Genomic DNA, 27,503 nt, shown 5'->3' on the forward strand with positions numbered 1-27,503 from the left:
ATCTCAGGGTCATGAGTTCCAGCCCCACATTGGGTGTAGAGATTACTAAAAACTAGAAAGAAAGAGAAAGAAAAAGAAAGAAAGAAAGAAAGAAAGAAAGAAAGAAAGAAAGAAAGAAAGAAAGAAAGAAAGAAAGAAAGAAAGAAAGAAAGAAAAGAAAGAAGGAAGGAAGGAAGGAAGGAAGGAAGGAAGAAAGAAAGAAAGAAAGAAAGAAAGAAAGAAAGAAAGAAAGAAAGAAAGAAAGAAAGAAAGAAAGAAAGAAAGAAAGAAAGAAAGAAAGAAAGAAAGAAAAAAGAGAGAGAGGGAAGAAGGGAAGGGAAGGGAAGGGAGGGGAGGGGTGGGGAGGGGAGGGAAGGGAAGGGAAGGGAAAAAAACCTGCTTGCTAGTACTCTGGGGACCAGAAGAGGGAGCTGAGGGTGGAAAAGGTGGGAAGAGGGGACGTGTGAACTTGCCCTTGAAGGAGGAGGAGGCAAGGAGGTTCCAGGGGGAGGGAACAGTATTTGCAGAGCCAGGGAAGCATGAAGGAGTGGGCCAGGGTGTTTACAGAGGGAGGAGGGGCAAGGTGGGAATCGGGCTCAACCCCCACTCCAGAGCAGTCCCCACCCTGTTTCCGCTTCCCTTGTCTCCTTACCCACTTTGAACTTCAAGGTCAGCTGTTTTGGGGAACAGATACCTGCCATCATGATTGCCTTGTGCCCTGTCTCTTCTACCACTCCTCACTCTTGGGTCTGCCCTCCCCCTGGCTGCTGGAATTTGCTGGACACCTGACAAAGCCTGGGAGGTGAGCCCAGCAGTCCCTTGGGCAGGTGACATCATCTGGGTCCCTGAGAGGCCTGAGAAGGTCCAATGCCTTACCCCTGCCCTACATCAGTATCCTTCCCCCTGATTATGGGCTCTTCTTTGCTAGGGGCTTCCTTGGTTTCCTTTGGGGGTGGACTGAGCCTGCTTTGGAGTCAGACCAGCCTGGGTTTAAACTCTCTCTCGGCTGCATAGGAGCTTTGTGACTTTAGGTCAGGTGCCTCAAGAATCAGAGACTCGGGGCGCCTGGGTGGCTCAGTCGTTAAGCGTCTGCCTTCGGCTCAGGTCATGATCCCAGTGGACCTGGGATCGAGCCCCACGTCGGGCTCCCTGCTCCGCGGGGAGCCTGCTTCTCCCTCTCCCACTCCCTCTGCTTGTGTTCCCTCTCTCGCTGTGTCTCTCTCTGTCAAATAAATAAATAAAATCTTTAAAAAAAAAAGAATCAGAGACTCAGTTTCCTTATTTCTACAGTGAGACGACCCACAGCAATCATTTTCCTCACAGTCTCATGTTCTCCCAGGCAGGTTGGGAGAATTACAGGAGATCAAATGAGATAATGAGATGGGCTGCAGGAAGGCACCTGGCATGGCCTGGGGCAGGAAAGGAATTCCCTCCCAAGGTACAAAAGTTCATCTCCCCACCCCACTTCTACCCCTTCCTGCCTGCCCTCCCTGACAAATCTCTGCCCCTTTAGACCAGGATGTCTACACTGTCTCATAAGCCACTCCCGGGCAACTTTCCCACTCTCCTCTCACACCCCTCTGCACAGGGCCACTGTCTGCTCCTCTCTCCCAGGCCCTGCACCCCTCCTGCCTGCGTCCAGGACCCTTCTTCCTCCAGGTCCTCCCAAGACAGCCACTCCCCGAAACACTGTGCTTTGCCCGCCCCTTGCCCTGTGGCCCTCAACTGCTCCCAACTAATTATTCGTTTGCCCAGTGGAGGCAAGGAGAGTGCGTGTGCTCTGTTTTGCCTTCTGTACTGGGGAACAGTCTCTCGAGAGACAACACCAGGGGCCGGGGGGTCACAGCACAGCTGGGGCGAGGCCGACTTTGTGGAGCGTCATCACCCGGTAGGGGAGAGTCCCTGGATTTCCCAAAAAGAACCTGAATGTGCCTCCACCCTCCCCTTCCTGCCACCTGGGGAGCTGAGCCTCCTGCAGGGCCACACCTCCCTGGGCGTCCTCCCCTCAGGGTCCCTCCCTTCCCTCAGCCCTTCCCTCCACCAGCCTTCCTCAACCCAGCTCCCTCCTGCCTTCAGGATGCTCTCCCTACTCAAAAACCTTTGGAAAAAATGGCCTCCCTTATCTCCACCTTCTTGCTTCTCACATTGCTGCCTCCTCAAGGCTCTTCCTTAGCAGGTAGTCTTCTATTCCTACCGCCCCGCGGAAATCTCTCCCCGATGCTTCCAGCTGTTTGCCGATGGACAGGCCTCAGTCCCTATCTTCCTGGACCTCCCTGCGACACCTGTTATTCCCTCCTTCTTCCTTGAAACACCGTTCTTTCCTTGGCCTTTGTGATACCACGCAGCCCCCCGTTTCTAAAATGCACATCTGGTCAGGCCAGTGAAGCCTTCTGAGGTTCCAGCCTCCATTAGGGGTTTCAGGGGGCTGCATGTTTGGCCCCTGCCCACCTGGCCGGGGTCCCCTCTCCTTGCCAAGACTCTGGCCCTGCTGCTCCCTTCACCAGAAACCATCTTTGGTCCTCACCCTTAAGGTCCTAGATTAGCTATTAGAAGCCTTCTCTCACTCTTACTGGCATAGCCTGAGCACCCTTCCTTGGGGGTCTCCTCATGCCTGTTCTCCTTCTCACAGCATCGGGGCCCCTCGCTGTCACCAGCTCCCCATAAGACCGTGGGTTTCCTGTAGCGAAGGGCTGCGCTTCTCTCTTCCACCACCATTACGGTTGCCAAACACAATACAGGGGATAAACTTCAACTCGCTATCTCAGATTCAGATTTCCCTGGGGGGCCTGTATTTTTTGTTTTCATCTCTCCCCTCCAGGTGTCCCATATTTTTATATACTAAATTGGCAACCCTAACTGCTGTACCCCTAGGGCCCAGCTTGGTGCCTGACGTGGCGTATGTGCTCAGGGATAATGGTGGCAGTGAAGGTAGTGGGCTCAGGTGATGGGGGGCACAAAGGAAAGGCAGCAGGCTCCCTAGAGGTGACACCCGAGCCAAAGGAGATGGCAACAGTAGGTCACAGCCTCAACCAGCCCCTCCACAGAGATGCCTCCTGTAATGGGTTGAATAGTGTCCCCCAAAATACATGTTTTTTTTTTTTTAAGATTTTATTTATTTGAGAGAGAGAGAGCACAAGGGTGGGAGGGTCAGAGGGAGAAGCAGACTCCCCAATGAGCAGGGAGCCCGACTTGGGACTCGCTCCTGGAACTCTGGGATCATGACCTGAGCCGAAGGCAGACACTTAACCGACTGAGCTACACAGGTGCCCCCCAAAGATATGTTTAAGCCCAATGCCTGGTACCTGTGCATGTGACCTTATTTGGAAATAGGGTTGTTGCAGGTGTAATTAGGTTAGGGGCCTCAGAATGAGGTCACCCTGGATTTAGGGTTGGCTCTAAATCCAATGCCTGGTACCCTTTTTTTTTTTTTTAAAGATTTTATTTATTTATTTGACAGAGAGAGACACAGTGAGAAAGGGAACACAAGCAGGGGGAGTGGGAGAGGGAGAAGCAGGCTTCCCGCGGAGCAGGGAGCCCAATGTGGGGCTCAGTCCCAGGACCCTGGGATCATGACCTGAGTTGAAGGCAGACGCTTAACCGACTGAGCCACCCAGGTGCCCAAATGACTGGTATCCTTATATGAGAAAGGAGAGAGAGGTTTGAGACACACACAGTGTAGGTGGTCGCATGAAGACAGGCAGGCAGAGATTGTAATGATGCGGCTACAAGCCAAGGAATGCCCAGGATTTCCAGGAGCCATCATGGAAAGGATGCAACCTCAGAGCCTCTAAAAGGAATCAACCCTCCCAACACCTTGTCTTTGGACTTCTGGCCTCCAGAGCTGTGAGAAAATTAATTTGCTATTATTTTAAGCCATCCAGTTTGGGGTACTTTGTTTGAACAATCCTGGGAAACAAATATGCTCCTTGGGCTCCATCTTTCCCGAGCTCCCTCTGTCAGACTTTTCATGACTCTTGCCCCCAGAACCCTCTATGGTACCAGAGCTCTTGTCCAGCCTGTGGCAGCCCGCTAGCAAAATGGCCCCAGTGATCCTTACTTCCTGGCCTTCATGCCCTGATCCAGTCCCCTCCCACAGTAACTACGGCTGACTTATGTGACAATAAAATACTGTAGAAGGGATGGCGTGGAATTCCCAGGACTAGGTGATGAAACTTGAGACCACATTTCTGCCGGAGTCTCTAGGATTGCTCCCTCAGGTCAGGGGCTGGGCGCAGGGTGGGGGAGGATGGGGTGGGAAGCCAGCGGCCATGCTTTCACGAGGCACAGGCAGCACCATGGAGAAGTCCCTATGGGGGAGAACTGGGGTTTTTCACCGACAGCTGGCCCCAACTTGCTAACCAAGTGAGTGAGCCATTTTGGAAGACGGCTGTCCCACACTAGTCAAGACTTCAGATGACTGAAGCCCCAGCCAACATCTTGATGGCAAACCCATGAGAAACCCCAAGGCAGAATCACCCAATGAAATCACTCCTGAGATTCTGACTCACAGAAGCTTTAGCATTCCTCATGTTCACATGGCATTCTCCTTATATGGCTTTCTGTGTCCAGATGTCCCCTTCTTACAAGGACATCAGTCATATTGAACTAAGACCCACCCTAAGGACCACACTTTAGTTTGGTTGCTTCTGTTAAAGACCCTATCTCCAAATAAGGTCGCATTCTGAGGTACTAGGGATTAGGACTTCAACACATGAATTTTTGGGAAGGCACAATTCAGCCTATAACACCCCAGGACCCTGTATTTAGGGCCAAGGTCTTTCTGCCCGTAATTCACTCTGTTTCCTAGCCTCTTCCCTTCTCTCTGCCTCCCCCTACCCCCCACCCATTTTGTGCTCAAGGCAGATATTACTAATCCCTCTTGGCATCCTTTCTGCTGAAGCACAGGACGCAGAGTCTCCTCATCAGCCATCTCCAGGCAGCCTGCCCACCAATACAGACTTCGAGGAGGAGGAGACAATGGCCAATAAACACTTGTTGAATGAATGACTGGATACATCTAACTACAACAGTTCATAAACCACCGCTTGTCCGCCTGTTCCAGGCTATCTGTCCCCGCAGACTCACCACTGGGCCCCATGAGCCCGCTTTCCCTCAGGAGCCACAGCCCTCTTTGGTGGTTCTCATCTTAGGAAAGGTGGGTACCTGGGGGCCATGACTTCAGGTCCAGAGGCCATGTCTGCCGGGAAAGAAAATCCACCCCCCTTCCTTTTGCTTGGAGTTCAGCCAACATATTTGAATGCTGTAATAGAGAGGGTGCCGTGTCAGGGGGACGGGGTAGGCAGTGGGGGTAGGGTGCGGGGGAGATTGCCTCTCTACTCAACAGCCAAGCCTCCTCCTTCCTTGCTAACAGAGCCCCAACTCTGCTCAGGTAATGGGTGGAGACCCCTGGATGTCGTAAGCATTTTTGCTGGGGCACAAACACGATTGGTCTAATCCAAGCATTGGAATCCTTTGCCAGGGATCGGTTTAAGAAGCATGGGCCTGCTCAGGGATGCCTGGAAAAGGGTTTTCTCCCCGATAAAGATGCCAAGGAGAAAACGCTGGCCCTGTGACCCTTCCCTCCTATTCTGGAAATTGTCCTCCAAGGGTGGGATGCTCGGAGCAACTGCAGCTGCCCAGTGATCATCAGGGGAAACCTGTCGCATGGACGAGGCAGAGCTGAGAGATGAGGAGCACCTGGGGCTTGATGACCGTGAAGCTGTTAGTGGTGACCACCGACCTCCACACCACCATTAAAAGGCTATTCCTCCTTTACAGGAGAAACAGGCACATGCATCTTAACTGAAAGGATGCGGACACGGGGATATGAAAACAGGGCCCTGGCATCCACTGGTTTGAGGGCAGTCCCAGCTCTGGGACTTGCAAGTTGCGTGATCTTAGGCAGGGCATCTTCGGAAGCCACAGTTCCTCACCTGTAAAACGAAGATTTCTAGGGGCGCCTGGGTGGCTCAGTCGGTTGGGCGTCTGCCTTTGGCTCGGGTCATGATCCCAGGCTCCTGGGATTGAGCCCCCAGTCTGGGTCCTTGTTTAGTGGGGAGCCTGCTTCTCCTTCTCCCTCTGCCTGCCGCTCCCCTTTCTTGTGCTCTCTCTGTGTCAAATAAATATATAAAGTCTTTTAAAAAAATGAAGATTACTAGAATACCTACCTCATGGAGCTACTGTGGGGGAATGTGAGAAAAACCAGGTAAGGCATTTCGCACACAGGGGCTGGTAGCTATAAGCATTCATTTGTTTATTCGTTTGCTAATTTATTCAACCAATTGCTGTCGAGCATCTACTGCGCACTTTTTTTTTTTTTTTTTTTTTTTTTTTTAAGATTCTATCCATTTATTTGACAGACACAGCGAGAGAGGGAACACAAGCAGGGGTAGTGGGAGAGGGAGAAGCAGGCTTTCCGCCGAGCAGGGAGCCTGATGCGGGGCTCGATCCCAGGACGCTGGGATCATGACCCGAGCCGAAGGCAGACGCCCAACGACTGAGCCACCAAGACGTCCTACGCACTTGTATTAATCTAGGATCTGGGCACCTAGCTGTGAACACATAACGGGTAATCAAAGAAGTTGGCTGTTGTATTATTATAAGAAGCTGGCTCTTGCTCCTACTGTTTTGTAAGTCTTTGCCTATGAGGAGCTCCCAACACAGCAGCAGCAAAATCAGGGGAGATTTGGCAGAAGTGATTTCCCAGGACCTATGGAGTGAGAGGGGCTGTGGCAGTCAGGAGGGCTCCCCTGTGGAAGCGGTGCTTGGGAGACCTGAGCTGGTTCCCTGAGCAGCTGTTGGCAGTGTGCTGGCTGGCGTGGAGCTGGGTGAGGAGCTGGGGATGCGCGGGTGAGTAAGACAGATGCCCCGTCCTCTCTGAGCTCACAGCCTCAGGGAGAGAACAGACCGGTAAGCGGGTAGGTGGTGACATTAGCGTGCTATCAGTATTGAGATGGGGAGGAGGCAGATGTCCTTGACAAGGTGATATCTGAGCTTCACTTTGCTCAAACTGAGAATTGGTCAACAAGGAAAAGGAGAGCAGCATGTCAGGTATGAGGAACCACACATATGAAGACTCCAAAAGAATTGCAGGTCGTTGAACACGACTAAAGCATAAGTTCCAGTGGGCTCGTGTTGACCGATGTGCTGTTTCAGAGGCTCTGGATGCAAGTGACAGAAAACTGAAACCAGCCAGACTCGATCAGGAGAATGTATTGACTCGTATGACTAAAACTTCAGAGGTTCAGTGGCTTCAGGTGAGTTGATCCAGCAGCTCAACGATGTCACTGGGAAATCAGCTTTTTTTCCCCTCTCTTCGTGGTGGCTTCCCTCCACAGTGTTGGCTTCCCTTGGTGATCAAAGATGGCAGCCAACACGCCTGGCCCAGCTTCCTGGCCTTTGTCCCATATTTGCAATGTGCTAATTGGGCTGCTAGTCCCCTTTCTCAATCAATCATGGTGTCCAGGGCCTTGGGAAAGGCTGACATTGGGGATCAACAGCACCGTATGGATCCTCAAAAGAGAAAGGCAAAGTGGGAATGGATGTCAGCAGGTCAGATTTTTCTTTTTCTAAGATTTTATTTTTGGGCGCCTGGGTGGCTCAGTTGGTTAAGCGACTGCCTTCGGCTCACGTTATGATCCTGGAGTCCCGGGATCGAGTCCCGCATCGGGCTCCCTTCTCAGCGGGGAGTCTGCTTCTCCCTCTGACCCTCTTCCCTCTCGTGCTCTCTGTCTCTCATTCTCTCCCTCTCAAATAAATAAATAAAAGCTTAAAAAAAAAAGAAGAAAGATTTTAGTTTTAAGTAATCTCTACACCCAACGTGGGACTTGACCTTACAACCCCGAGATTAAGAGTTGCATGCTCCACCGACTGAGCCAGCCAGGGGCCCTAGGAGGTCAGATTTTGAAGGAGATACATCATGCTCAGGAGCTGGAACTTAAGCCAAGGGTAACGAGAGGCAGAGGACTGACTTGATCAGATTGGATTTGAGGAAGATCACCTTGGCTGTTGAATAAAGAGTAGATTAGAGGGGAAGCAGGAGAGGAGGCAAGGAGGCCAGCAGGCCAGCGGGGAGGATGGTTCGGTAATGGGGTTGGGGGCGTGGCCACAGGGGCGGGGACTGAGAGAAATTGGAGACAGGTGGACTTGGAAGTGAAGCAGAGAGGGGCTTGCAGGGCAACTTCTCCGTTTCTACTTTGGGTAAGGGTGGGAAAGGGAAGTGGGAGGGGGCCGACCATGCAAATGGCTGGTCAAGAGGCTGAGATCTGTTTTGGACAGGATGAGCACGAGGTGCCTGAGATAACTGACGGCAGATGTCCAGAAGGCAGTTGGTTGGATATCGCAGTCCAGAGCCTGGGAAGGGGGTCTGGGCTAGAGATGGAGGCTGGAGAGTCCATAGCCCAGAAGTTAAGGATGTGGACTGTGCCTGAAGCATCCACAGTGAGGGTTAGGAGGCAGGCAGGAGGGGAGCCCGCGGGGAGCTCGTGTCCAGAGTGGGATGGCCCTCTCTGTCCAGTGGGAGACCGTGCCTGCCAAAGGTCTTTGCGTTTAGAGATAACAGCCCTGGTGACCTTGGCAAGAACAGTCTCTGCGGAGTGGCGGGGGGTTAATTGGCACGGCAGTGGGTTGGGGAGTGAGTGGGAGGTGAAGACAAGGATAAAGGCTCTGAACAACTCTTTTAAGATGCCCAGCTTTAAGAGAGAGAGAGAGAGAGAGAGAGAGAGAGAGAAGGCAGCAGTGGCTTAGCTGAAAGGGGCAGCCGAAGGTAAACATGAGATGGAGGGGTGCGTGTGTGTTGGTGTGCTGGTGGTGTGTGTGTGGGGAGGTGGGAGGTCTTAGGAATTAGGGACTTAAGCAGGTTGACATTCTGAGGGACAAGACAATAATGAGGGAGGAGAGGTACCTGAGGATCAAGGACTCAGGAGGGACTGCGAGCACATTAGTGGAGCGGGAGAGGCGGGAGCCTGGGAGGGAGTTGGCCTTGAAGAGAGAAGGTGCAGGTACATCTGGGAGAGGGAAAGAACTGAAGCTCTGGGTGTGGGGGCAGGCCTTGGAGGAGACTCCTCCCAGGTGGCCTCAATTCTTTCTGGAAGTGGGAGGCGAGGTCGTGTGCTAAGAGCCATGCAGCAGATGGGGTGGTGGAGGAGGAGCATGGGGGGGGGGCAGGAAGGGTGCTGGCTGCCAGGTCAGGGGCCCTACATGTGCCCGGTCAGAGCCAACTTGCTTGCAGGAGCCAGCGGTCTCAAGGGAGGGGCCGGGCATAGGGCATGCACATAGGTGGGCTGGGCCAGCATTTGCAAGGTGGACGGGGCACCTGGGGCACCAGATAGGGCTCAGCAGATGGTGAGCAGACCTGCTTGGCTGGATCAGAAACAAGCTAGAAGGCCCTTGAGTCCTGGGCTGGGAGAGAAGTTGCAACTTTGCCTGGAAGGCAACTGGGAACCATGGAAGGTTATTGAGCAGGAGTGGGCCATGATATGAGCAGAAGTTAAGATCTATATCCAGAGGGGTGCCTGGCCGGCTCAGTTGGAAGAGCACGGGACTCTTGATCTTGGGGTTGTGGGTTCAAGCCCCACTTTGGGTGTAGAGATTACTTAAAAATAAAAAAAAATCTTGGGGCGCCTGCCTGGCTCAGTCGGTTAAGCATCCCACTCTTGATTTCGGCTCAGGTCACGATCTTGGGGTCGTGAGATTGAGCCCCGTGTGGGCTCCACTCCGGGCATGGAGGCTGCTTAGGATTCTCTCTCTCCCTCTGCCCCCCACCCCACTCTTTCTAAAAAAAAAAAAAAAAAAAAAAGAAGAAGAATAAAAATAATTTAAAATCTTAAAGATAAAATCTGTATCCAGCTGTGCGTACATGACGAATTAGAGAGATCAGACTGAAGGCAGGAGTCTGGAGTGGTTGGTGGACGAGTCTGAAGGGAGGATGTCAGGTGTCAGAGGTCACAGAGGAAGAGTTTTTGGCTTTAGAGGTCAGACCCAGGAGCCCTGGAGGGCAATGGCCTTCAGGCAGTCCACAGAGCAGGGGCCCCTTCAGAGAGCAGAGTGGGGATTTCCAGTCCTGCTGGAGGGGTGCTCGAGAGGACCCTTACTTCCGGGGGAAACCAGCACTGATGGAGGCTCTAATTACAGTCCGTCTGTAATCATCTGAGATGATGTTGGATCCTCCCAATAATCAGATACCAGAATTATTGTTCTCTTTGAGAGATGGACAGACTGAGGCCCGGAGGGGCCAATCATCTCCCCTCAGGCCACACAGCGAGTGAAGAAGCAGAGCCAGGGCTCACCCCAGATCTGCGCTCAGTAGCCCGCACTGCTCCTGCGCTTTTCCTGTTCTTTTTTTTTAAGATTTTATTTATTCATTTGAAACAGAGATTCAAAGAGAGAGAGAGAGAGAGAGCATGAGCAGGGGAGAGGCAGAGGGAGAGGGAGAAGCAGATCGATGTGGGGCTCGGTCCCAGGACCCCAGGATCATGACCTGAGCCGAAGGCAGACGCTTAACCCTCTGAGCCACCCAGGCGCTCCACTTTCCCTGTTCTTGTCTCCTCTGCCATTTCTCTAGGGGTTTCTGCTCCACCTGACTTTGTTCTGGGAGATTCTGGTGGCTCTGGGCCAAGGAGCCTTGCTGGGGATTGGATCTAAAGCTCGGTAACTCCAAATGGCCCGTGGTGGTGGTGGTGGTGGGGGGGGCTTGATCCCATACACTTAGCCCAGGAGAATGGGTTCCTCGGGGTGCCTTCCTGGGGGGACATTTGTGGGCAGGCTGAGGTGGGACCCCTTGGTCCATGCTGTCACCGCCAGAGGGCGCCGGCTGTTGCCCAGGTGAGGGCAAGGGGAGGCCCCCCTTCCTGGCTTCCGGAGAAACAGAGCTGGCTCCCGGGTCTGGAAGCCGCCCCCCTGAGGGTCCAGGGAGCTCCTGTCGCCTTCTCGTGTCTCTCTGAATGAAGGTCTTGCTGACCCTTCCTCCCCAGTTCCTGCTTTGCTCAGCGCATCAGATTTCCTCGGCGTGGGTGTCAGGAAGCCTGGGGTCTCCTTGCTGACCTCCTGCCTCCTTGCGCTCTGTCCTCCCCCAGCGCCACTCCAGATGCGTTGGCCTCACCTCCTTTACCTGCCTCCTCTCCCGGCCACGGTGCAGAGACAGTGCCAAGCACCGGATTGTCACCTCTGTCACCTTCTCTCAGCATTTCACAACCCTGGTTGGGAGTGTGTGGGCCAGGGCAGGGGACTCTGAACTGGGCCCAGACAGGGGGAGGCCGGCATCCTGGGCCCCAGGGAGCTTAGGGAGCCAGAGGAATGGGATTCCTGTCTGGGCAGGATCGAGGGGAAGGAGCCCCCCAAGGCTCCTTCCATGCTGTGGGCCATCTTTTCCATTTCCCCAACTCCATCTCCCCCTCTCTGCAGCCCCCCCAGCCCCCCAGGCCTCCAGTCCAGGGAAGCACCTCCCCCCAGCTCCCCCAACAGCTCAGCCAGGTTTCGGCTTCGATTCTGCCAACCTCCCTCCCCCACCCCAGGGCCCGCCCGCCTGCCTTCCTCCTTCCCCAAGCTTAGCCCCTTGGCTGTGGCCACCGAGGGCCTGGCCGGGGTCCCAGGCACCACACCACAGCGGCCAGCCTTGCTGGGCCAGGGCTCGGGACAGTCCCAGTCTGTCTGGCAGGGCGGCGGGTTCAGGATTGGCTGGAGCTGCCCCCGCCTTTGGGAGGAGGGAGATGTGAGGGGAGGCCCGGTGGCTCTCTCAAGGTCACCCTCCTTTTCTCTCCCAGCATCCCTGTTCAACCTTTGTCCCTTCTGCCTCACCTTGAGGAGGGAGGGGGCAAGATGCCCAACAGGCAGAGGACCGAGGAGCCCAGGGAGGAGGACGCTTTTGGGGGGCTCCCGGCACTTATTCATTCAGCAAATATTGTGTGCCTGCTGTATGCGAGGCGCTGAGGACACAGTGAACACGGTGGACACAATCCCTGCCCACAGCCCAGCAGGGAGACAGACAGGAAATAAACAATCACACAAATAATGTAAACTTGTATCCCTCAGCAGTGCGGCAGAAGCACCAAGCTGGGATTCAGTCTGGCTTCCCTGGGGATCTCAGGGGTGAGGAGTCTTATCTGGCCTAGGAGTGGAAGGCAGGCTTCAGACAGGGCCGATGGCTTTTCGGAGGCCCGTGGGGTGGGGGTGGGGGTGGGGGCCGGGGCTGAGCGAGGCCTCAGTTTCTCCAACTGGGAAATGCAGGAAATAAAGGTGCCCGGTTCATGGGGTCGCTGCGCGATCATGGGGTCGCTGCGCAGCAATGGGCTGCGTCCTGGCCTTCAGCCCTCAGAAAGAGGCGCTGTCTTCCTCCCTGAGGAAGGGTGAGTGGGAGCTCAGTGAAGATGGCGGGGAGGTGATTCCCACAGACCAGCGGCTCTCACGAAGCTCAGAGGTGGCCTCAGGGAGGTGAGGGACCCCAGTTCTCGGGCCGCGCTACCGAGCTTTGCCGGCCCCTCCGCCGCCTAAGGGCTGGAGGAGAGGAGGGGCTGGTCCCCCGGCTGCCTCTCCGTCCCTCCCCTCCCACACCCCCAGGTTCCGGGCCACGTGGCACCTCTGCGGCCTGGGCCTGGGGTGGGGGGGGGGATGATTCCTGACCTGGAGGCTGGGGGAGCCGGGGGGGAAAGCGGGTGGAATTTGGGGTTCCACGGAGATCAGGTCCGGTGGAGCAGCGGCTCCAGCCCGCCCCGCAGCCCCCGGGCGGCAGGGAGGGGGTGCTGTCTCTTTAAGAGCCCTCAGGCGGCTGGGAGCAGATGGCCGGGCCGGCCGGGGCCCCTTGTCCTTTGTGTGGCTTTGCACAAAAGAGGGGGCCAGCTGGGGAGGGGGCAGAGGCAGCAGGTGGGAGGGTGGGGCCTTGCCCCTCCCCCTCTTAACCCTGCGCCATTGCCCCTTAGGGAGGGAGTTGCTCACTAGGAACACGCCTCCTCTCTGGATGCTGTGGCCCCCACAGTTGCCCCCAAAACTCCTCGGATAGCTCTCCCTTGTCATGTCCCACCTCCTAGGCGGAGGTTTCATCACACCAGGGCCTAGAAAAACCCCCCCATCCCCCCCCCCGCCCCGCCCCGCCCCGCCCCGCGCAACTCCACGGAATAAACCTCCCCTCCTTGCCCCTAACCTCCAGAGCAGAATCTTTTCTCTGGCCCTGAGCTCCAGGCTCTAGGGAGAAGTGGGAGCAGCAAGAGATTCTTAGGGGGGTGAGGGCAGGGAGGGAGGCTTGAGAGAAGGGACGGACGCCAGTGGCTTGGGGGTACCTGGGGCAACCCTAGAGGAAGGAGGCCAAAATAAGCATGATGCTGAGGCCTGGGGGTGAGGGTCTGGGCCCTGTACCCTAGCTAGGTATTAGCCCAGAAGGAAGGCAAAGGTGGGGGGGGGCGGATAGGGGGCCCAACTGAGGCCCTGCCTAACTGGGGGTCCGGTGTGGGCAAGATGGAAGACTCCCATCATATGAGAGGGCTGTGCACAGGGCTGGCTGCCTGCCAGCCAGGAGGAGAGTGGAGGTGCTAGGCACCGCGAGGTGGCACCTTGCCACTCAGGAGGGGTCAGGCTGGGAGCCTCTTTTCATCTTGAAGCAGACCCCCTTAGGTCAGACCTGCCCTTGGCCCATTCATTCTCCTCCTTTGTCCAGAGCTCCCCACCCTGGGGCCTGGTGCCCAATCCATGATTTAAGAGGAGGAAAAAGACTCTGTAGGTCTGGCCCGAGGTGTGGCGGGCAACGTGGCCGCGGGCTGGGTGGCCCCATGTGGCCCGACAGCACCGCAGTCGGGTGGGGTCGTGCCTGACTTGCCCGGCCGCCCACAGGAGCCCCCAGGACCAGGCGGCCCCCAGCCGGGTCGTGGCCCGACCGCAGGACCCCGGCCGGCTGGCCGCAGGCAGCGGGTGGGGGCGGGGATCCCTGGCTGGGCCCCGGGTTGCTTCTAAATTTAGGAATCTGATTACAGAGTGGCCGAGGAAGGGAAGGGAGAGGAGGGTGCTAGCGCAGGCTCGGCTCGGTCTGGGCACAGCGGGGTGTGCCCGGGTGGAGGCGTGTCTAGGAATCTGGGGCTCCGGGTGGGAGGGGCGGCAGGCGGGGGCTCCGGCCTGTGTGCGCGGCAGCACGTGCCCCGGGCGGCGGGGACAGGCACGGGCGCAGCTCGCAGGCTCAGAGCCGCCGCCGGTGTGTGCGCTGGCTCTTTGTGTGCCTGGCAGGGTGGCTGGGTCTGGCTTTGAAAGTCTCTGCCCACCCCCTCCCCCATCTCCGTCTGTGCCGCTCTACCCGCTTCCCGGTCTGTCACTCTGCCCGCGCTTGTCCTGGGGGAGGGGGATGCTGCTCCCAGCTGGGGTGACAGTGAACCCAGTGGGGAGGAGACCCGGCTCCTCCCACTCCCTGCAGTCCAGACCTTCCCCTACACCTCCCACTCCCCAACCCTCAGCCCCTTATGCCACTGTTTTGGGGTGCATTCTGCAGCAGTTAAAGGGAACTGAGGTGACCCCTGGGAACCCACAGATGCACCAGAAGCTAGGCTTGGGCCCAGTAGCTAGCTCTTGGAGGAATTCATTCCTCGCCTGTCCGGCCTCCCATCCGTTCTGGCCCCCAAGGGCGCAAGAGGGAGGGGGTCCCCCTTGCGGAAGGGGGGGGCGGGGAGTTCCTTGGCAGGAAGGGAAATGGAAGGAAAAGCTGGGCTCCACCCGAGCTGGCGGGCAGGCGGCCTCAGGGCCCCCGGGGCAGGCGGCAGTAACCCGAGCCCACTGGTGTGCGGGGCTGGTGTGCGCGTGGGTGGAGCTGACCCCCGGCTACTCCTTGGGGGCAGCGGGGGTCTCCCCCCGGGGGCAAGTCACGGAGCCCCCGGGGGCCCGCAGAGGGAAGCGCTCTCCACCCTGGTCCTGACCCCACCCCCTGGAGGTCTAGCCCCGGCCCCCAGGCCCCGCCCCCCGGGCCCTCCCTCCCACCCCAGGGCCAGATGTTCAGCTGGCGGAGGCATCGGCTGGGGGAGGGGTGCTGAGGCCGCAGCCGGCACTACTTCCCTGCCAGCAGCTTCATTGTGTGCGCGAGGAGCGAGCGGCGGCGGAGAGCGGGCGAGCGAGCAGCAGCCCGAGCGCGGCGGGGAGAGCGAGCGCGCCGGGGAGGGTGCGAGGCGGCGCCCGCGGCTGCGCTCCGCCCGCCTCCCGGCAACTCTGCCCAGCGCGACGCGCCGTGCGCGCCGTCCCGCCGCCGCCGCCGCCGCCGCCGCCGCCGCCGTCGCCACCGCCACCGCCGGGGCCCCGCCGCCTGCCGTCGCAGGCAGGGGTCTGGTCGGGACAGGGGTCCCCGCCCGGGGACTGGGGCATCCCGGTGCAGCCGAGAGGCGTGCAGCCCGCGGGGGGCGCCATCTGCGCCGCAGCGCCCGCCCGCTCAACTGCGTGGGCGGGAGGGCGTTGGGGCTCCGGGGCGCCCCGAAGGCAGGGTGCCCCGACTTCTCCGGGGGAGCCCCAATCCCGTGGAGCGTCCAGAGCGAGCGCGCTCCAGCCGCACCGGACCTTGCGCTCACCCCCCGCGTACCCCACTTCTGCACAAACTTTTCTGACGCCCTCGCCCGTGGGGGTCGCGGAGAGCGCTGAGCTGTCCGCAGGGCTCCCGCCCCGCCGGACCCTGGCCACGCTGACCTCCTGCCTCTCGTAGCCTCAGTGGCGACCTCTCCAGGCCGGGGCCGGGCACGGCACCCGAGGCGAGCGCGGCAATCACCGCGGCTCTCCGAAGGCTCCCGCGCCCCCCGGGGCAGCTGGGCGGGGTAATGCCCTCGGTGATGGAGAAGCCGAGCGCGGGCTCCGGGATCCTGTCCCGCAGCCGGGCCAAGACGGCGCCCAACGGCGGACAGCCCCACTCGGAGGATGACAGCAGCGAGGAGGAGCACTCGCACGGTGAGCCCGGCGGCCTAGGGTTAAAGGTGCACCGGCAGCGGGGACGCGATCGGGGCGGGGGGCGGGGGTAGAGTAGCCGACCACGGGCGTTCTAGACTCGTGGTTCCTGCCCCCTAGGACTGGAGCCTCTGGCTTGTTTCTTCCCCAAGCTTGGGGGCTGCCGGCTCGGGGAATCTGGAACCTGGGCCCCTAGCTGCCGAGGAGGCGGTCCTGCCCACCCCCGCCCTGCCCTGCCCTGCCCTGCCCTCAGTCTCTGAAGGACTCAGGCGGCCCTCCTTGCCACAGTTTGGGCTCCTCATACCTTGCCACCTTGCAGGGGACTGAGGGCTGGCTGGGGCAGGGGCTGGAAAGACACTTCCACACCGAGCTGTGAGGCTCATGTGGTGGGGAGGAGCCTTGGATTCCCTGCAGGGCTATGGTCCAGGTCTAGGGGCAGCACCCCCCCCCCCCCAGCCAGAACAAAGGGCTCTGCTTGGCCTGGGCTCTAAACTGGCCCCTTGTCCTCGCCATCACCCCGCCCCCCCACCCCCTCCACCTTGGGCTATGACTAGGCAGGGTCTCATCTTCCAGTTTCTTCTGTGGCTGAGGGTAACTGAGGGGAAGATCAGGGAAAAGTGAGCCTTCTGGAAGGTGAGGGCGCTGGGTGGTCAGGAAGGAGAACCCCAGGCCAGCCACCTCCCCCGCCACATCCTCCTGTTCCCCCCCTCCCCCACTGGAGTCCTGACTGCCTCCCCTGGCTCCACAGACAGCATGATCCGCGTTGGAACCAATTACCAGGCCGTCATTCCGGAGTGCAAGCCTGGTGAGTGGCAGGACAGGCTGCGAAGGGAGGGGAGCGGAGGGCCCATGGCTTGGCCCTGAGCCCCACCTGGGGGAGCCCTGGGCGGGCGGGGGTGGATGGCCCGTGGCATTGGTTAGCCTTCCTGCTCTGCCTTCCTGTCTGGGTCTCTGCCCCTCCTTCCCTTCTGGGCCTCACCTCACAAGCCCCACTTCTCTGCCACCCTCTGGCCATGATTCCAGGCCAGCGGCACCAGGCTGATCTGAATGTCTTCCCTTTTCTGCTCTTGTCTTTCAGAGAGCCCTGCCCGCTACAGTAACAAGGAGCTGAAGGGGATGCTGGTGTGGTCGCCCAACCACTGTGTGTCAGATGCCAAGCGTGAGTGGGGCAGGATCCCGGTTCCTTCGCATCCTTGGGAGCTGGGGGTTTGGGTTCATGCCGGTTGGTGACCAGCTCTTCTCAGAAGTGGGCTGGAGGCTGAGGTGTGTGGGTTTAGCCCCTGCGCTAGGGCTCAGGCTTGGGGCCCGGGGGGGGGGGAGGGGCGCTAGCCCCTGGGGGGCCTGCCTCTGTCTGGGCAGGCTTGGGTCAGCACTCGTAATCCCTTCTCCAATACCGGGCCCCTCCCATCTCCACAGTTGACAAGTACATTGCGATGGCCAAGGAGAAGCATGGCTACAACATTGAGCAGGTGAGCCTTGGCCCCGTAGGGATTTGGGATGGGGACACGACAGTGCTGGGGGGCAGCTGAGCCCGAGTTGTTCCCTCTCTCGGGCCAGGCACTGGGCATGCTCTTGTGGCACAAGCACGACGTGGAGAAGTCCCTGGCCGACTTGGCCAACTTCACCCCGTTCCCTGATGAGTGGACCGTGGAGGACAAGGTGCTGTTCGAACAGGCTTTTGGCTTCCATGGCAAATGCTTCCAGCGGATCCAGCAGATGGTAAAGCCCCTTCACCCCTGCCAGTGCTCCTTAGTCCCTCCTGTTCTGATGGGCCGGCCTGGGGGCGGAGGGTCTTGGGTGGGCCCCAGCCTCTGGCATTGCCCTTCCAGCTGCCTGATAAGCTGATTCCCAGCCTGGTAAAGTATTACTACTCATGGAAGAAGACCCGCAGCCGAACCAGCGTGATGGACAGACAGGCTCGGCGGCTGGGGGGCCGAAAGGACAAAGAAGACAGGTAGGGGCCTTGGGGGCCCAGGGGCAGGGCACGCTGAGCTCTGGGGGGCCCTGGCCTCTGCCTCACTGCCTTCCTGGCCTCTGTGTCAGCAGCGATGAGCTTGAAGAGGGCCGGGGAGCTGTGAGTGAGGGAGAGCCGGATGCTGGAGACCCCAAGAGAGAGGTGAGGTCTGGCCCTGCCTACCCGCCTGCCCTGGCCCTGGGCTCCGCACCACCCACCCCTCTCCTTTCCCTGGCAGCCTCTGCCCTCTCGGCCCCTGAATACCCGGCCAGGCCCCGGGAAGAAGGAGGCCCAGGGGTCTCAGTACCGCCACCACCCACTGCGAACCCGGCGTCGCCCACCCAAGGGCATGTACCTGAGCCCTGAGGGCCTCACGGCTGTGTCAGGAAGCCCAGATCTTGCCAACCTCACGCTTCGAGGCCTTGACTCTCAGCTCATCTCCCTCAAGCGCCAGGTGGGGGCCTGAGAAAAGAAGGGACCGTGTGGGACAGGGCAGCGGGCAGCCCAGGAACTACATTTTGGAGACAGCCGAGGTGTAAGGGGAGTGGTGCAGGTGCCCAGACTGCCTCTGCCCCATCCTCTAGGCTTCTGGGTAACTAGGTCTTTTCAAGAAACCTGTCTGGTCTGCGAGAGGGGGAGAGACCCAGTTGGGAGGGAGGAGTGAGCTGGATGGTGGGTGGCCACAAGCCGTGTTGGTGGCGAGAGTTGGTCTGGGTGGCCTCTCTGGCGGGAGGGTTTGATGGGTCGTTTCTTGGCCTTTTCAGGTGCAAAGCATGAAGCAGACCAATAGCAGCCTCCGCCAAGCGCTGGAGGGGGGCATCGATCCACTGCGTCCCCCTGAGGTAAGGTGGCTTCAGGTGTGGGTGCAGGAGGGGCTTTCCCCCTCCCCCCCGGCCAGGGGAGCCGAAAGGGGAGTTCTGCTTGGGCGGGGGGGGGGGGGGGGGGGGAGGCAGGGCCCTCCGTTGCCGAATTTTTGAGTCTAAAAGGATAAATCCTCTGCTCTCCAGGCCAACACCAAGTTCAACTCCCGCTGGACCACGGATGAGCAGCTTTTGGCTGTACAAGGTGGGTTAGACGGCGGGGGAGCATGGAGAGCCCCAGGAATCTTTCCCCACCCTCCAAGGAGCTGGGGCAGAAGGGAAGGGCCAGGGAAGGAACTAGTTCTAAGGGGTATTCACACTTTGCTGCCCTTTTGACCCTTGCAGCCATCCGTAGGTATGGCAAAGACTTTGGGGCTATTGCAGAGGTGATTGGGAACAAGACTCTGACCCAGGTGAAGACCTTCTTTGTGAGCTACCGGCGCCGCTTCAATCTGGAGGAGGTGCTGCAGGAATGGGAGGCCGAGCAGGATGGGGCCCCCGGAGCCCCAGTCCCCATGGAGGAGGCCAGGAGAGGGGCCGCCTTGCCAGCCCCGGCCCTAGAGGAAGACGATGAGGTGAGAAGGGGTGAGAGAAGCCCTTCAGGGGAGTGAGGAGCTGAGCCGCCTCCATTCTTCGGTGGGGGCGCGGACGTGCTCGAGCCTGGCTTCCCTCTTCTCTCCTGTCAGGTGCAGATCACCTCCGTCTCGACATCTGTGCCCCGATCGCTACCCCCTGTGCCACCGCCGCCTCCGCCTCCCACGTCGCTGTCCCAGCCACCCCCGCTGCTGAGGCCACCTCTGCCCACGGCGCCCACCCTGCTCCGCCAGCCGCCCCCGCTCCAGCAGGGCCGCTTCCTCCAGCCCCGGCTGGCCCCCAACCAGCCCCCACCACCTCTCATCCGCCCTGCTCTGGCTGCCTCCCGCCACGGTGCCCGCCCTGGCCCTCAGCCCCCACCCACCCTGATTGGAGCCCCTCTGGAGCCTCCAGCACCCTCACTCTGAGCCCTGAGGCCCTCCACCAACCGGAGGCTCCAGAACCGCATTGCTGGCCGTCCTTGGATATCTCTGGCTTCACTGAGGACAGAAGGGACTAGAGCTCTTGGCCAGGTCTTTCAAAAAGCCGGAGCTGCCAGTGGGCACAGTCTGGACCTATGGGCTCTGCACGTTTCTGGCAGCTGAGTCTCTCGGCCCCCACCCCAGCCAGGGGCTGGGGCTCAGGGGCCTTCTGAGCTGACCTGAGGGTCCTTTCTCTTCCTGGCTGGGGCTGGAATGGCTGCCTCCTAGTCTGCTGGGGCTTGGCCTTTGGGTCTGGCCCTTTGTGTAGAGGGGGTAGTGACCTTAGCTTGGGGGATGGGGGAGAGGACAGCCTTGGCTGTTCTTTCTCTTTCCTTTCTTTTAGCAATAAGTTGGGGTGTGGTGGGGAGGGGGCTGGAGGGGGGAGGTGGGCAGAGAGGTTCCTTCGGGGCCTGAGTGTGGCAGAACTGGATGGGCAGCTCTCCGGTCTTCTGGAGCCTGCTGTGAAGGGCTGAGGAGCTCTGGGGGTGCCCACTGTACCCACAGCCCGAGAGCTTAGAGAAAGGAGGGCTGGGAACATATGCAGACATGGGTTTATTTTTCAATGTTTTTAAAAAATAAATAAAATCTTCCACGTTCGCTGAGTGCTCTCTTTTGGTGTGGAGGGCTCTGGGCTTGGCTTCCTGTCTGTGCCCTGAGGATGGGAGGGAGCAGCCACCCAGTACCGGCCTCCCCCAGGCCCCAGACAGGAATCCATTCTCTCCTGCAAGGCTGGCGGGCTGAGCCACATCTTGCCCACGGGGGACTGGGTCCCTGCCCGGCTGGGAGAAGAAACAGGAGGAGGCAGCTCAGATTCCAAACATTCTCTTTATTACGTGTTTGATCCAGAGGAGAAACTAAGTGCGGGTGTGGGGGGGGGAGTGGGGTGGGTGGGGAGGGGCCACCTTGCCTGGGAGCCCCCCAAGGGCCACCACCCCCTCTGGGAGCCAAGCCATGCCCTCCCGGCCCCTCAGAGCACCCGGGCTGTTCCACTGGGCAGGAGGGGTGGGGAGGGAGGAGGAGAGAAAGGGAGGGAGGGAGGGAGGGAGGAAGAGCCCTTGGTCAGAGCCTAAGCCCAGAGCCTGGAGCCCCTGGAGCCCCACAGCTGGGGCTTGGGGCAGGAGGGCTGAGGTTGGCTAGGCCCCTTCCTGGGACCCAAGGGATCGACTTGCCGCGGAGCCTGGGCTGGGAGTGGGGGGTGATGAGTAGGGGTGGAGTCATCATAAATCAAAAAAAAAAAAAAATAAAATAATAAAATAAAAAATAAAACCCATCACAAAAAAATGTACAACTCGGGTGAGGGCAGGGGCAGCCTCTGTGCAGGACCCCCCTCCCCCAATTTCTCAGGAACAGAAACAGCAGAGAAATAAATTAAGGGATGCAGCGGCCGCCACCAGCCAAGCGCCCATAACCAGCCACTCCCACACTGGCCGAGGAGGTTGGCAAGCTGGGAGTCCCTAGGCCTGTCTGTCCCCCCACCCCCGGGGAGGGCAGATGCTCCCGGCCCCCTGCTGCCCTATCCAGCCTCCCGCCAGGCGGCCCGTGGAGGCCCTGGGCAGTGTCTCCTGAGAGGAGGGGCGACAGTGTCAGGAAGAAAAGGCAAGGCCGGGAGATGGGTGGTGAGGGGAGTCACTGCTATGGAACTAGCTGGTGCCCAGATTAATGCCAATGAAGGGGGCAGGGGAGAGGAATGGCGAGGGGCTGTGCTTTCAGACAAAGGCTCTCCCATAACGGAGAGTGCCCAGCATCCCTGTTCCGGAGACTAGCAGCCCAGGCGGCCCCCTGGGGGCCGAGGAGCCTATCTGCCCTGCAGTCCCCTCCCCTCTCCCAGCCCGGGGGTCAGCCCCGCCTTCTCCCCAGGAGGGGTGGGAGAAGATGGCACAGACTTTTGAGGAGGGGAACAAAAGTCCCCACAGCAGCTTGTGGAAGGAAATGCCCAGCTCTGGGGAAGGAGGGGCAGAGGATACAGTGTGGAGGGGGCCAGAGCCCCCCGAGCCTCGCCTGCCAGCCCGGGGCAGCCGCCAGCGCCCCCCCCTTCCCCCCCACCCCCCACCCAGGGCTACGCAGCGCCCCGCCCCCAGCCCCTGGCCTGGCCATCCAGGCCTCCAGCCCCGGGGCCTGAGGTCAGGGCAAGGCCACCTCTGGTGGTTTGCTTGGAGGGGAAGGAGGGAAGGAGAGGGGAGAAGCCCAAAGTGGGCCTGGCGGAGGGCCTGACAGGGAACTCCACCACTCTTGCCTGAGAGTGTTCCAGCCCTGAGCCACCCTCCCGGGAAACCCCACAGATCCAGTCTCGACTGTCCCAATGGGGCAGGGAGGAAAGGTGGCCGCTGGGATTTTTTTTTTTTCTTTTTTCTTTTTGGTAATAAAAAATTTCTTGGTTTAGGCGAAATACTCTGTGCAACCGCAGTACCGAGGGGGAGCCCTGCCCCCCCACCCCTCCCTCCCCTTCCTTTGCCTCCTGTAGGGGAGAGGGGGGAAGGGGGACTTTCTGGGCAGGGGCAAATGTCGGGGGGGGGGGAAGAACCATCTCCCGTCCCCCCCAAACTTGGAAGAAAAAACCGAGAAGGGCGGGAGGGGAGAAGTGCCAGCAGGGGGAGACACACCAATCCATCTCTGCAGTCTCGCCCAGGTGGCTTGGAGCCCGGCCTCAGCAGCTAAGTCCAGCTGGCCCGCCTCCGTTGCCCCCCCCCCCCCACTCCTGGCAGCCTGTTAAAGCTTGAGCTCGTTGGCTATTTTGGAGGCAATGTTTTTGAAGGCCATGGAGGTGCCCGATATCCGCTTAAATCGGACACCGTTGAGGGACAGCCGCGGCAGCTTGCACACCTCCATCTCCCACTGCACGAAGTTCTCGTGGCCTGGCGTGCCGTGCATGCACAGCAGCATGTACTTCTCGTGTAGCTCGCTCTGGCAGCTGTTCGCGTCCAGCACCTTGCGGATCTCCCGCATCATCTCGTTGGGCTCCATGGAGCTGGTGGTCTTCATACTCCACGTGAAGCGCAGGGAGCGCGGCTTGGCCTCCCGGAACTCCTCCTTGTCCTTATCATTGCCGCCCACCACATGAGGTCTGCGGAGAGGGCAGAGTCCGCGGGTGGGGTCGGAGGAGGGGGTGTGTCAGGGCGGGGCCCGGGGCAGCCCGCCCCCTGGGAGAACCACCCTGGCAGAGGGCCCCCCCCCTGAGACCAGGGAGGAGAGCAGGAGGGTGCCCCGGAGGCGACGGTGCCGGAGGAGGGCGCAGAGGGAGGGTGAGAGGGGCGGGCAGCTGTGTGACCTCTGGCTCAGGGAGGGCAGAGAAGGGGAGGAGAAGCCAGGCCCTGGCAGGGGGCGGGAGGGTGACAGTTCCATGCTTTTCCTTGATGAGAGGAGGGTCAGGGAGAAAAGGGGAGCACGTGCTCAACAGCCCTGAGCAGGTCACAGACTGGACAGAAAGCAGCGGCTGAGGTACAGAAAGGTGAGCTGGGTGGTGGGTAGGAATCTGTAGCCCCAACCGCCCAGCCTAGGGCTCCTGCTTCCAGAAGGCACCAGAGCTGAGGAGAAGGACCCAAACCTACTGCAGCTGGGGCATGGGGCTTCTCTGAGGAAAGGGAGGCCCCAAGAGGGTGGGGACAGGGCAGAACCACCGGAGGAGGAGCCAGGTGGCAGAAGGAAGAGAGCAGGAGGCTCGTGGCAAGCCCGGTGGCCTGGGCAGGGCTGGTGCTGGCTCCAGCCCTCTCACCTGAGCGTCTCCACTCGGTCTTTGCTTTCAGGTTCATTCAGGTTCCTCAAAAAACAGAGCGAGGGAGAGTTTAGTGCTGGGACCTCTCGCTCCGTCCACCGCCGCAGACCCAGGTGAGGGTGGGTCTGGTGAGGTGCCACTGGTGGGTGAGCAGGACCCAAGCTCTAAGGCCCCATGCCTGCCACCTGGCAGGCCAACATGGCTCTGCGGCGCCTCACACTGGCCCTTTGCAGCGGGGAGCCCAGCAGACGGGGCCGTCCCTCGCCAAGCTCCCAGAGATGTGTGCGGGGGGAGAAGGAGCCTCTGCTCGGGGGGTGGCGGGGTGGGGTGGGTGGGTGTGGATGTGCAGGCACGCGCATCGAGCACACAGCCACAGCATGAGGCAGCTCCCCCACCAGCCCCCAGCCGGGGCCTCACACTGTGAACGGGTCTTCCACACCAGAATCCCGGGGCCCCAGAGCCACAGTGCTCTTGAAGGGAAAGGGCTAGGCTGGGGGGCGCGGTGTGTGTGTGTGGGGGGGGCGGGTCAGACAGAAGCCTCTCTCAGGAGGCTCAAAGGGCCAAGAGCTGGAACCGTGAGCAGGCCTGGGGATGAGTGCCTGGAGACGGGGAGGGGGAGAAGGGGCCTGAGGCCATCCATGGACAAGCCCGCCTCCCTCATTCTTTTAGAACGCCCCTGCCTGCCGGGCTGCCAGGCCATCTGCTTGTACAGAAGGGAGGACAGAGGGCAGGGCAGGGCCAGCACCTCGGGAGGGTGGCTGGGGAGGAGGTCTGGCCCCGCTGAGCGGCTTCTCCAGCTCCTGGCCGGAAGGTGGGTGCCTGGAGCCGGGGAACTGGGGACTGCAGAGGAGGGCAGGGACGTGAGGACGACAGAGAGCGGCAGCGGCACATGGAAAGGAACACGAAGACACAAGAGACACACGAGCGCACACAAGCGCACTGCGAGCAGGGAGCCCGGGCTGTGCGGCGGCGGGGGGGGGGGGGGGGGGGGGAGGGAGGGCCCTGCTGCTCTCCCCAGCCCCACCTGGTCCCTGCCCTGTGGGTGGAGGCGCCCTGTCGGGCAGGCCCCCATCAGGGCCTGGGAGTCAAGAGCCAGCCATACAGTGAAGAGCTGGGTGGGGAGCAGTGGGTAGAAAGGGGAAAGCCTAAGGACCCTGGCTTGGCCATTAGTCAGGTGGGTCACCAACATGCCTGCCAGGTGTCCCAGCCCCAGCACAGGGCCTGGGCTGACAGCCCTGGGGAACCAGTGCTCCCAACCCGGCCCTTGGTCTTCAGCTTGGTATATGGCCCTCACAGGCTTCCAGAGAGGGTGAGGATAGGGCGGGGGTGGGTCTGGCCTAGGAAGGAAGATGCCTGAGTGTGTGTGCGTGCGGGGGGGACCTTCCACTGTTCCGCCAAGGCAGAGAAGTAGATGGCCCCGGCTTTAGAACATCCCGGCCCCTCGCCCTTTGGAAGCCACAGTCCCTATCCAGAGAACAGGGGCCCAGAGAAGAGGTGTGGCTTAATTCGCCCGTATCCCGCTGCAGGCGGGAGGTGTGCTGGGTGGAGGTGGAGTGGGCCTAGTTCTGCAGGAGCTGCCAGAAGGGGGTGCTGTGCCCACTTGTGAGGCAAAGGCTCCTTGGGCCTGGAAGCGTCAGACCGAAGCCTTGGGACCCCATTGTCCCTGTGGTACCTCCAAAGTCCTGCTATCCATAGGACAGGGGCAAGAGGTCACACGGCCCTGAAGTTCAGGGGACCAGAGAAGGGAAAGACCCAGAGACCCAGAATGAGATCCCATCCCAGATGCACTTGCAACCCTCATGGAGCTTCTTCACAGCGCATGCACAGACAGGGGAAAGGGCCAGGGAAGGAACCCAGTGCTTGCAACCAAAACCCAAACCTGGGGTGGGGGTGAGGAGACAATCTTAAAGGGAGAATTCCCTGAGAAGGTCCCCCGTGCCTGGGGAACAGGCCCCTCATTTTCAAAGCCATCTGCCCTGAGTGGGCCGCCCAGTCAGAGGCAGTCTTCATCCCTTTAAGATGGCAGAGGGGCCACACAGACGTGGTTAGCAGATGGAGGCGGTAGCAAGAGCCAGAAAAGGGGAGTTAATGACGGAGGCAGGACACAGGACATAGACACACACACACACACACACACACACACACACACACACACACACATACACACACACAGCGGGCTGAACGCCTACCTTCTGGCAAACCTGAAAGACAGATTTCTAAAAAAACAAACAAAAAAAGACAAAATAAAAAAAGAAATAAAAAAAAAACCAACAAGACAGTATGTGGATAAGCAGGTGGGGAGTGGGCTTTACAGGTTCAAGGGTCACCCCATGTGTGGAAGAGCCGCTCAGCGAGACTAGAGTCCTAGACACCCTGACCTGCCCCCGCCCCACGCCTCAGCCCCGCGCTCTGGGGCTGGAAAGGGGCATGGCTCTCGGCTACTCCAGCTGAGTGAAGTGCAGCAGGAAGGGCGGCAGGCCTGCTGCTGCTTCCCGAGCTACGCGGAGGCGGGAGAGGAAACGGTGGGATGGAGACGCGGAGCATCCCACCAGGCACGACGGCTTGGGTGCACCCTCAGAATCAAAGCTGTCTCTTTGGGGTGGCTGGGGGCCAGGTGTGAGAAACCTCATGAAGAGAATCCCCACCCTGCTTGCCACCTCAGAAAGCATCAACCCACTAGGCTGCGAGGGAGGAGGCCAGCCGGGCCCCGCCCCAGCTACTTCATCTGCGGCCTTCATCAAGGGGAGCCCCGGGTAGGAGCACGCGGCTGAGGCCGAGGGAGCGACTGCAGCCAGACCGAACCAACTGGGTGGGGGGAAAGGAGGTCAAAGGGGGCGAGACAGAGGACTAGGAAAAACTCTCCTTGCCGGCCCAGCCTGGCTCAGGCCTCATGACTTTGCAGCTGCGTCACCAAATATAAGTTTCCATGGGAACCCAGGAAAGAAGAGGGGGGCTTTTATTTTAGCATCTGAGTTCACACTCTCCTAGAGAGGAGGCGGCATTGGCCATCTGCTCTCGGGGCCAGAGAACGAGGGCTGTGTACAGGAGCTGGGGAGAGCCTGGGAGGGACGGACGGGTCTGGGATCGTGAGGTGCTGATAAGGACCCAATTCCTTAGGCTTCCCAAGGCCTCTTCTAACCCCAAGACCCAAGCCTAGTGCCGGCAGTCCTCATTCCCCACCCCCACCCAGGCAGGTAGGAAGGCCTGGCCTCATTCTCTCTGCCACCCTAAGCCCCCTACTCACCTGCGTACAAACTTGGAAGTGAATTTGCTGAAGATGCTCCCCGAGGCCCCCCGCCGGCCCTGGCTGTTGCCAGAGGGAGAGGCTGGGGTCACACCGTAGGGCAAATTCTGCTGGTCCCGCACCTGCCGGAGCTGTCCAGCGTGGAAGGTGCTTCGACTGGACACACCCCGGGGGAAATTAGTTCGGTCTGGGGCTCCACCACTGCTGCTGATGTTGTGGGCGGAGGGGGAGGCGACAGGGACACGCTGGGGGGCTGTGCTGTGGGAAAAGAGGTGGGGGCGGAGGAAATGCATCAGGACATAAGCACGCCATCAGCACCGAGCACCTGCAGCACCCCGGGGTGGGAAGAGGGAAGGGGGATGCTAGGGCAGAGGCAGCCATCACAGAGGACACAGAAGGAAGGGGTGTGACCACTGAGGACACGGGAAAGGAGAACATCTAGGTGGAGGTGGAAGGAGATGGTTTGGGGGAGGGAGGGAGGCAAGGGAGGACACGTGTGTGGACAGCAGTACAGGCCGGAGAGAAGTGGCTCCTTGGAGCTAGGCACACTGGAACCTCAAGGGGACAATGTTGACCAACCCTCAAGGATTGAGTCCCTTTGGTGCTGACTGTCCCTGGGGTCCTAAGGAAGTCCAGGAAGGCTCAGAACAAAAAGGCTTCCTTCTGGAGCCTCGGGATGGCTTCTGAGAGGGAGAACTGGAGGAAAAGAGGGGCATTAAGCTATTTTTTTGTTCCCTCTACTTCCTGACTGTAGGGGACAGAGCCATTTCTTGTGGCTAAGATGCCAGGAACAGAGCAGGACCCCCGGGTGGGG

General features: G+C 59.8%; 2 protein-coding genes across 11 annotated transcripts in view; one reads left to right on the forward strand and one right to left on the reverse strand.

Annotated features, from left to right (window-relative positions):
* Positions 1 to 15,727: 15,727 nt before the first annotated feature.
* On the forward strand, positions 15,728 to 19,919 carry RCOR2 (REST corepressor 2). 2 transcript variants are annotated; one of them, XM_028118273.2, is made up of 12 exons: positions 15,728 to 15,870; positions 16,616 to 16,672; positions 16,946 to 17,026; positions 17,284 to 17,336; positions 17,425 to 17,586; positions 17,697 to 17,821; positions 17,914 to 17,983; positions 18,060 to 18,275; positions 18,586 to 18,663; positions 18,829 to 18,886; positions 19,027 to 19,256; positions 19,368 to 19,682. In XM_028118273.2, the coding sequence occupies exons 1-12, from the start codon at positions 15,744 to 15,746 to the stop codon at positions 19,680 to 19,682; spliced, it is 1,572 nt and encodes a 523-aa protein (XP_027974074.1). In that variant the 5' UTR covers positions 15,728 to 15,743. The 2 variants fall into 2 exon arrangements, with proteins under 2 accessions (XP_027974074.1, XP_027974075.1); XM_028118274.2 differs by lacking the exon at positions 19,027 to 19,256 and having other exon boundaries at positions 19,368 to 19,919.
* A 1,866-nt stretch (positions 19,920 to 21,785) lies between these two features.
* MARK2 (microtubule affinity regulating kinase 2) overlaps positions 21,786 to 27,503 on the reverse strand; it is a 55,706-nt gene continuing 49,988 nt past the window's right edge. For 3 of the 9 annotated variants that reach the window (XM_028118124.2, XM_028118128.2, XM_028118132.2), the window contains 4 exons: positions 26,690 to 26,947; positions 25,635 to 25,661; positions 23,446 to 23,490; positions 21,786 to 22,797 (listed from right to left, as the gene is read on the reverse strand). In XM_028118124.2, coding sequence (XP_027973925.1) covers positions 22,443 to 22,797; positions 23,446 to 23,490; positions 25,635 to 25,661; positions 26,690 to 26,947 — 685 coding nt within the window. In that variant the 3' untranslated portion in view covers positions 21,786 to 22,442. The remainder of the gene's footprint in view (positions 22,798 to 23,445; positions 23,491 to 25,634; positions 25,662 to 26,689; positions 26,948 to 27,503) is intronic. The other 6 variants (XM_028118126.2, XM_028118130.2, XM_028118125.2 and 3 more) reach the window with 3 other exon arrangements.

The sequence above is a fragment of the Eumetopias jubatus genome, unplaced genomic scaffold, assembly GCF_037043125.1.
Source record: "Eumetopias jubatus isolate StellerSeaLion01/CBP00866 unplaced genomic scaffold, mEumJub1_p1.0 scaffold_13, whole genome shotgun sequence".
Classification (NCBI taxonomy): domain Eukaryota; kingdom Metazoa; phylum Chordata; class Mammalia; order Carnivora; family Otariidae; genus Eumetopias; species Eumetopias jubatus.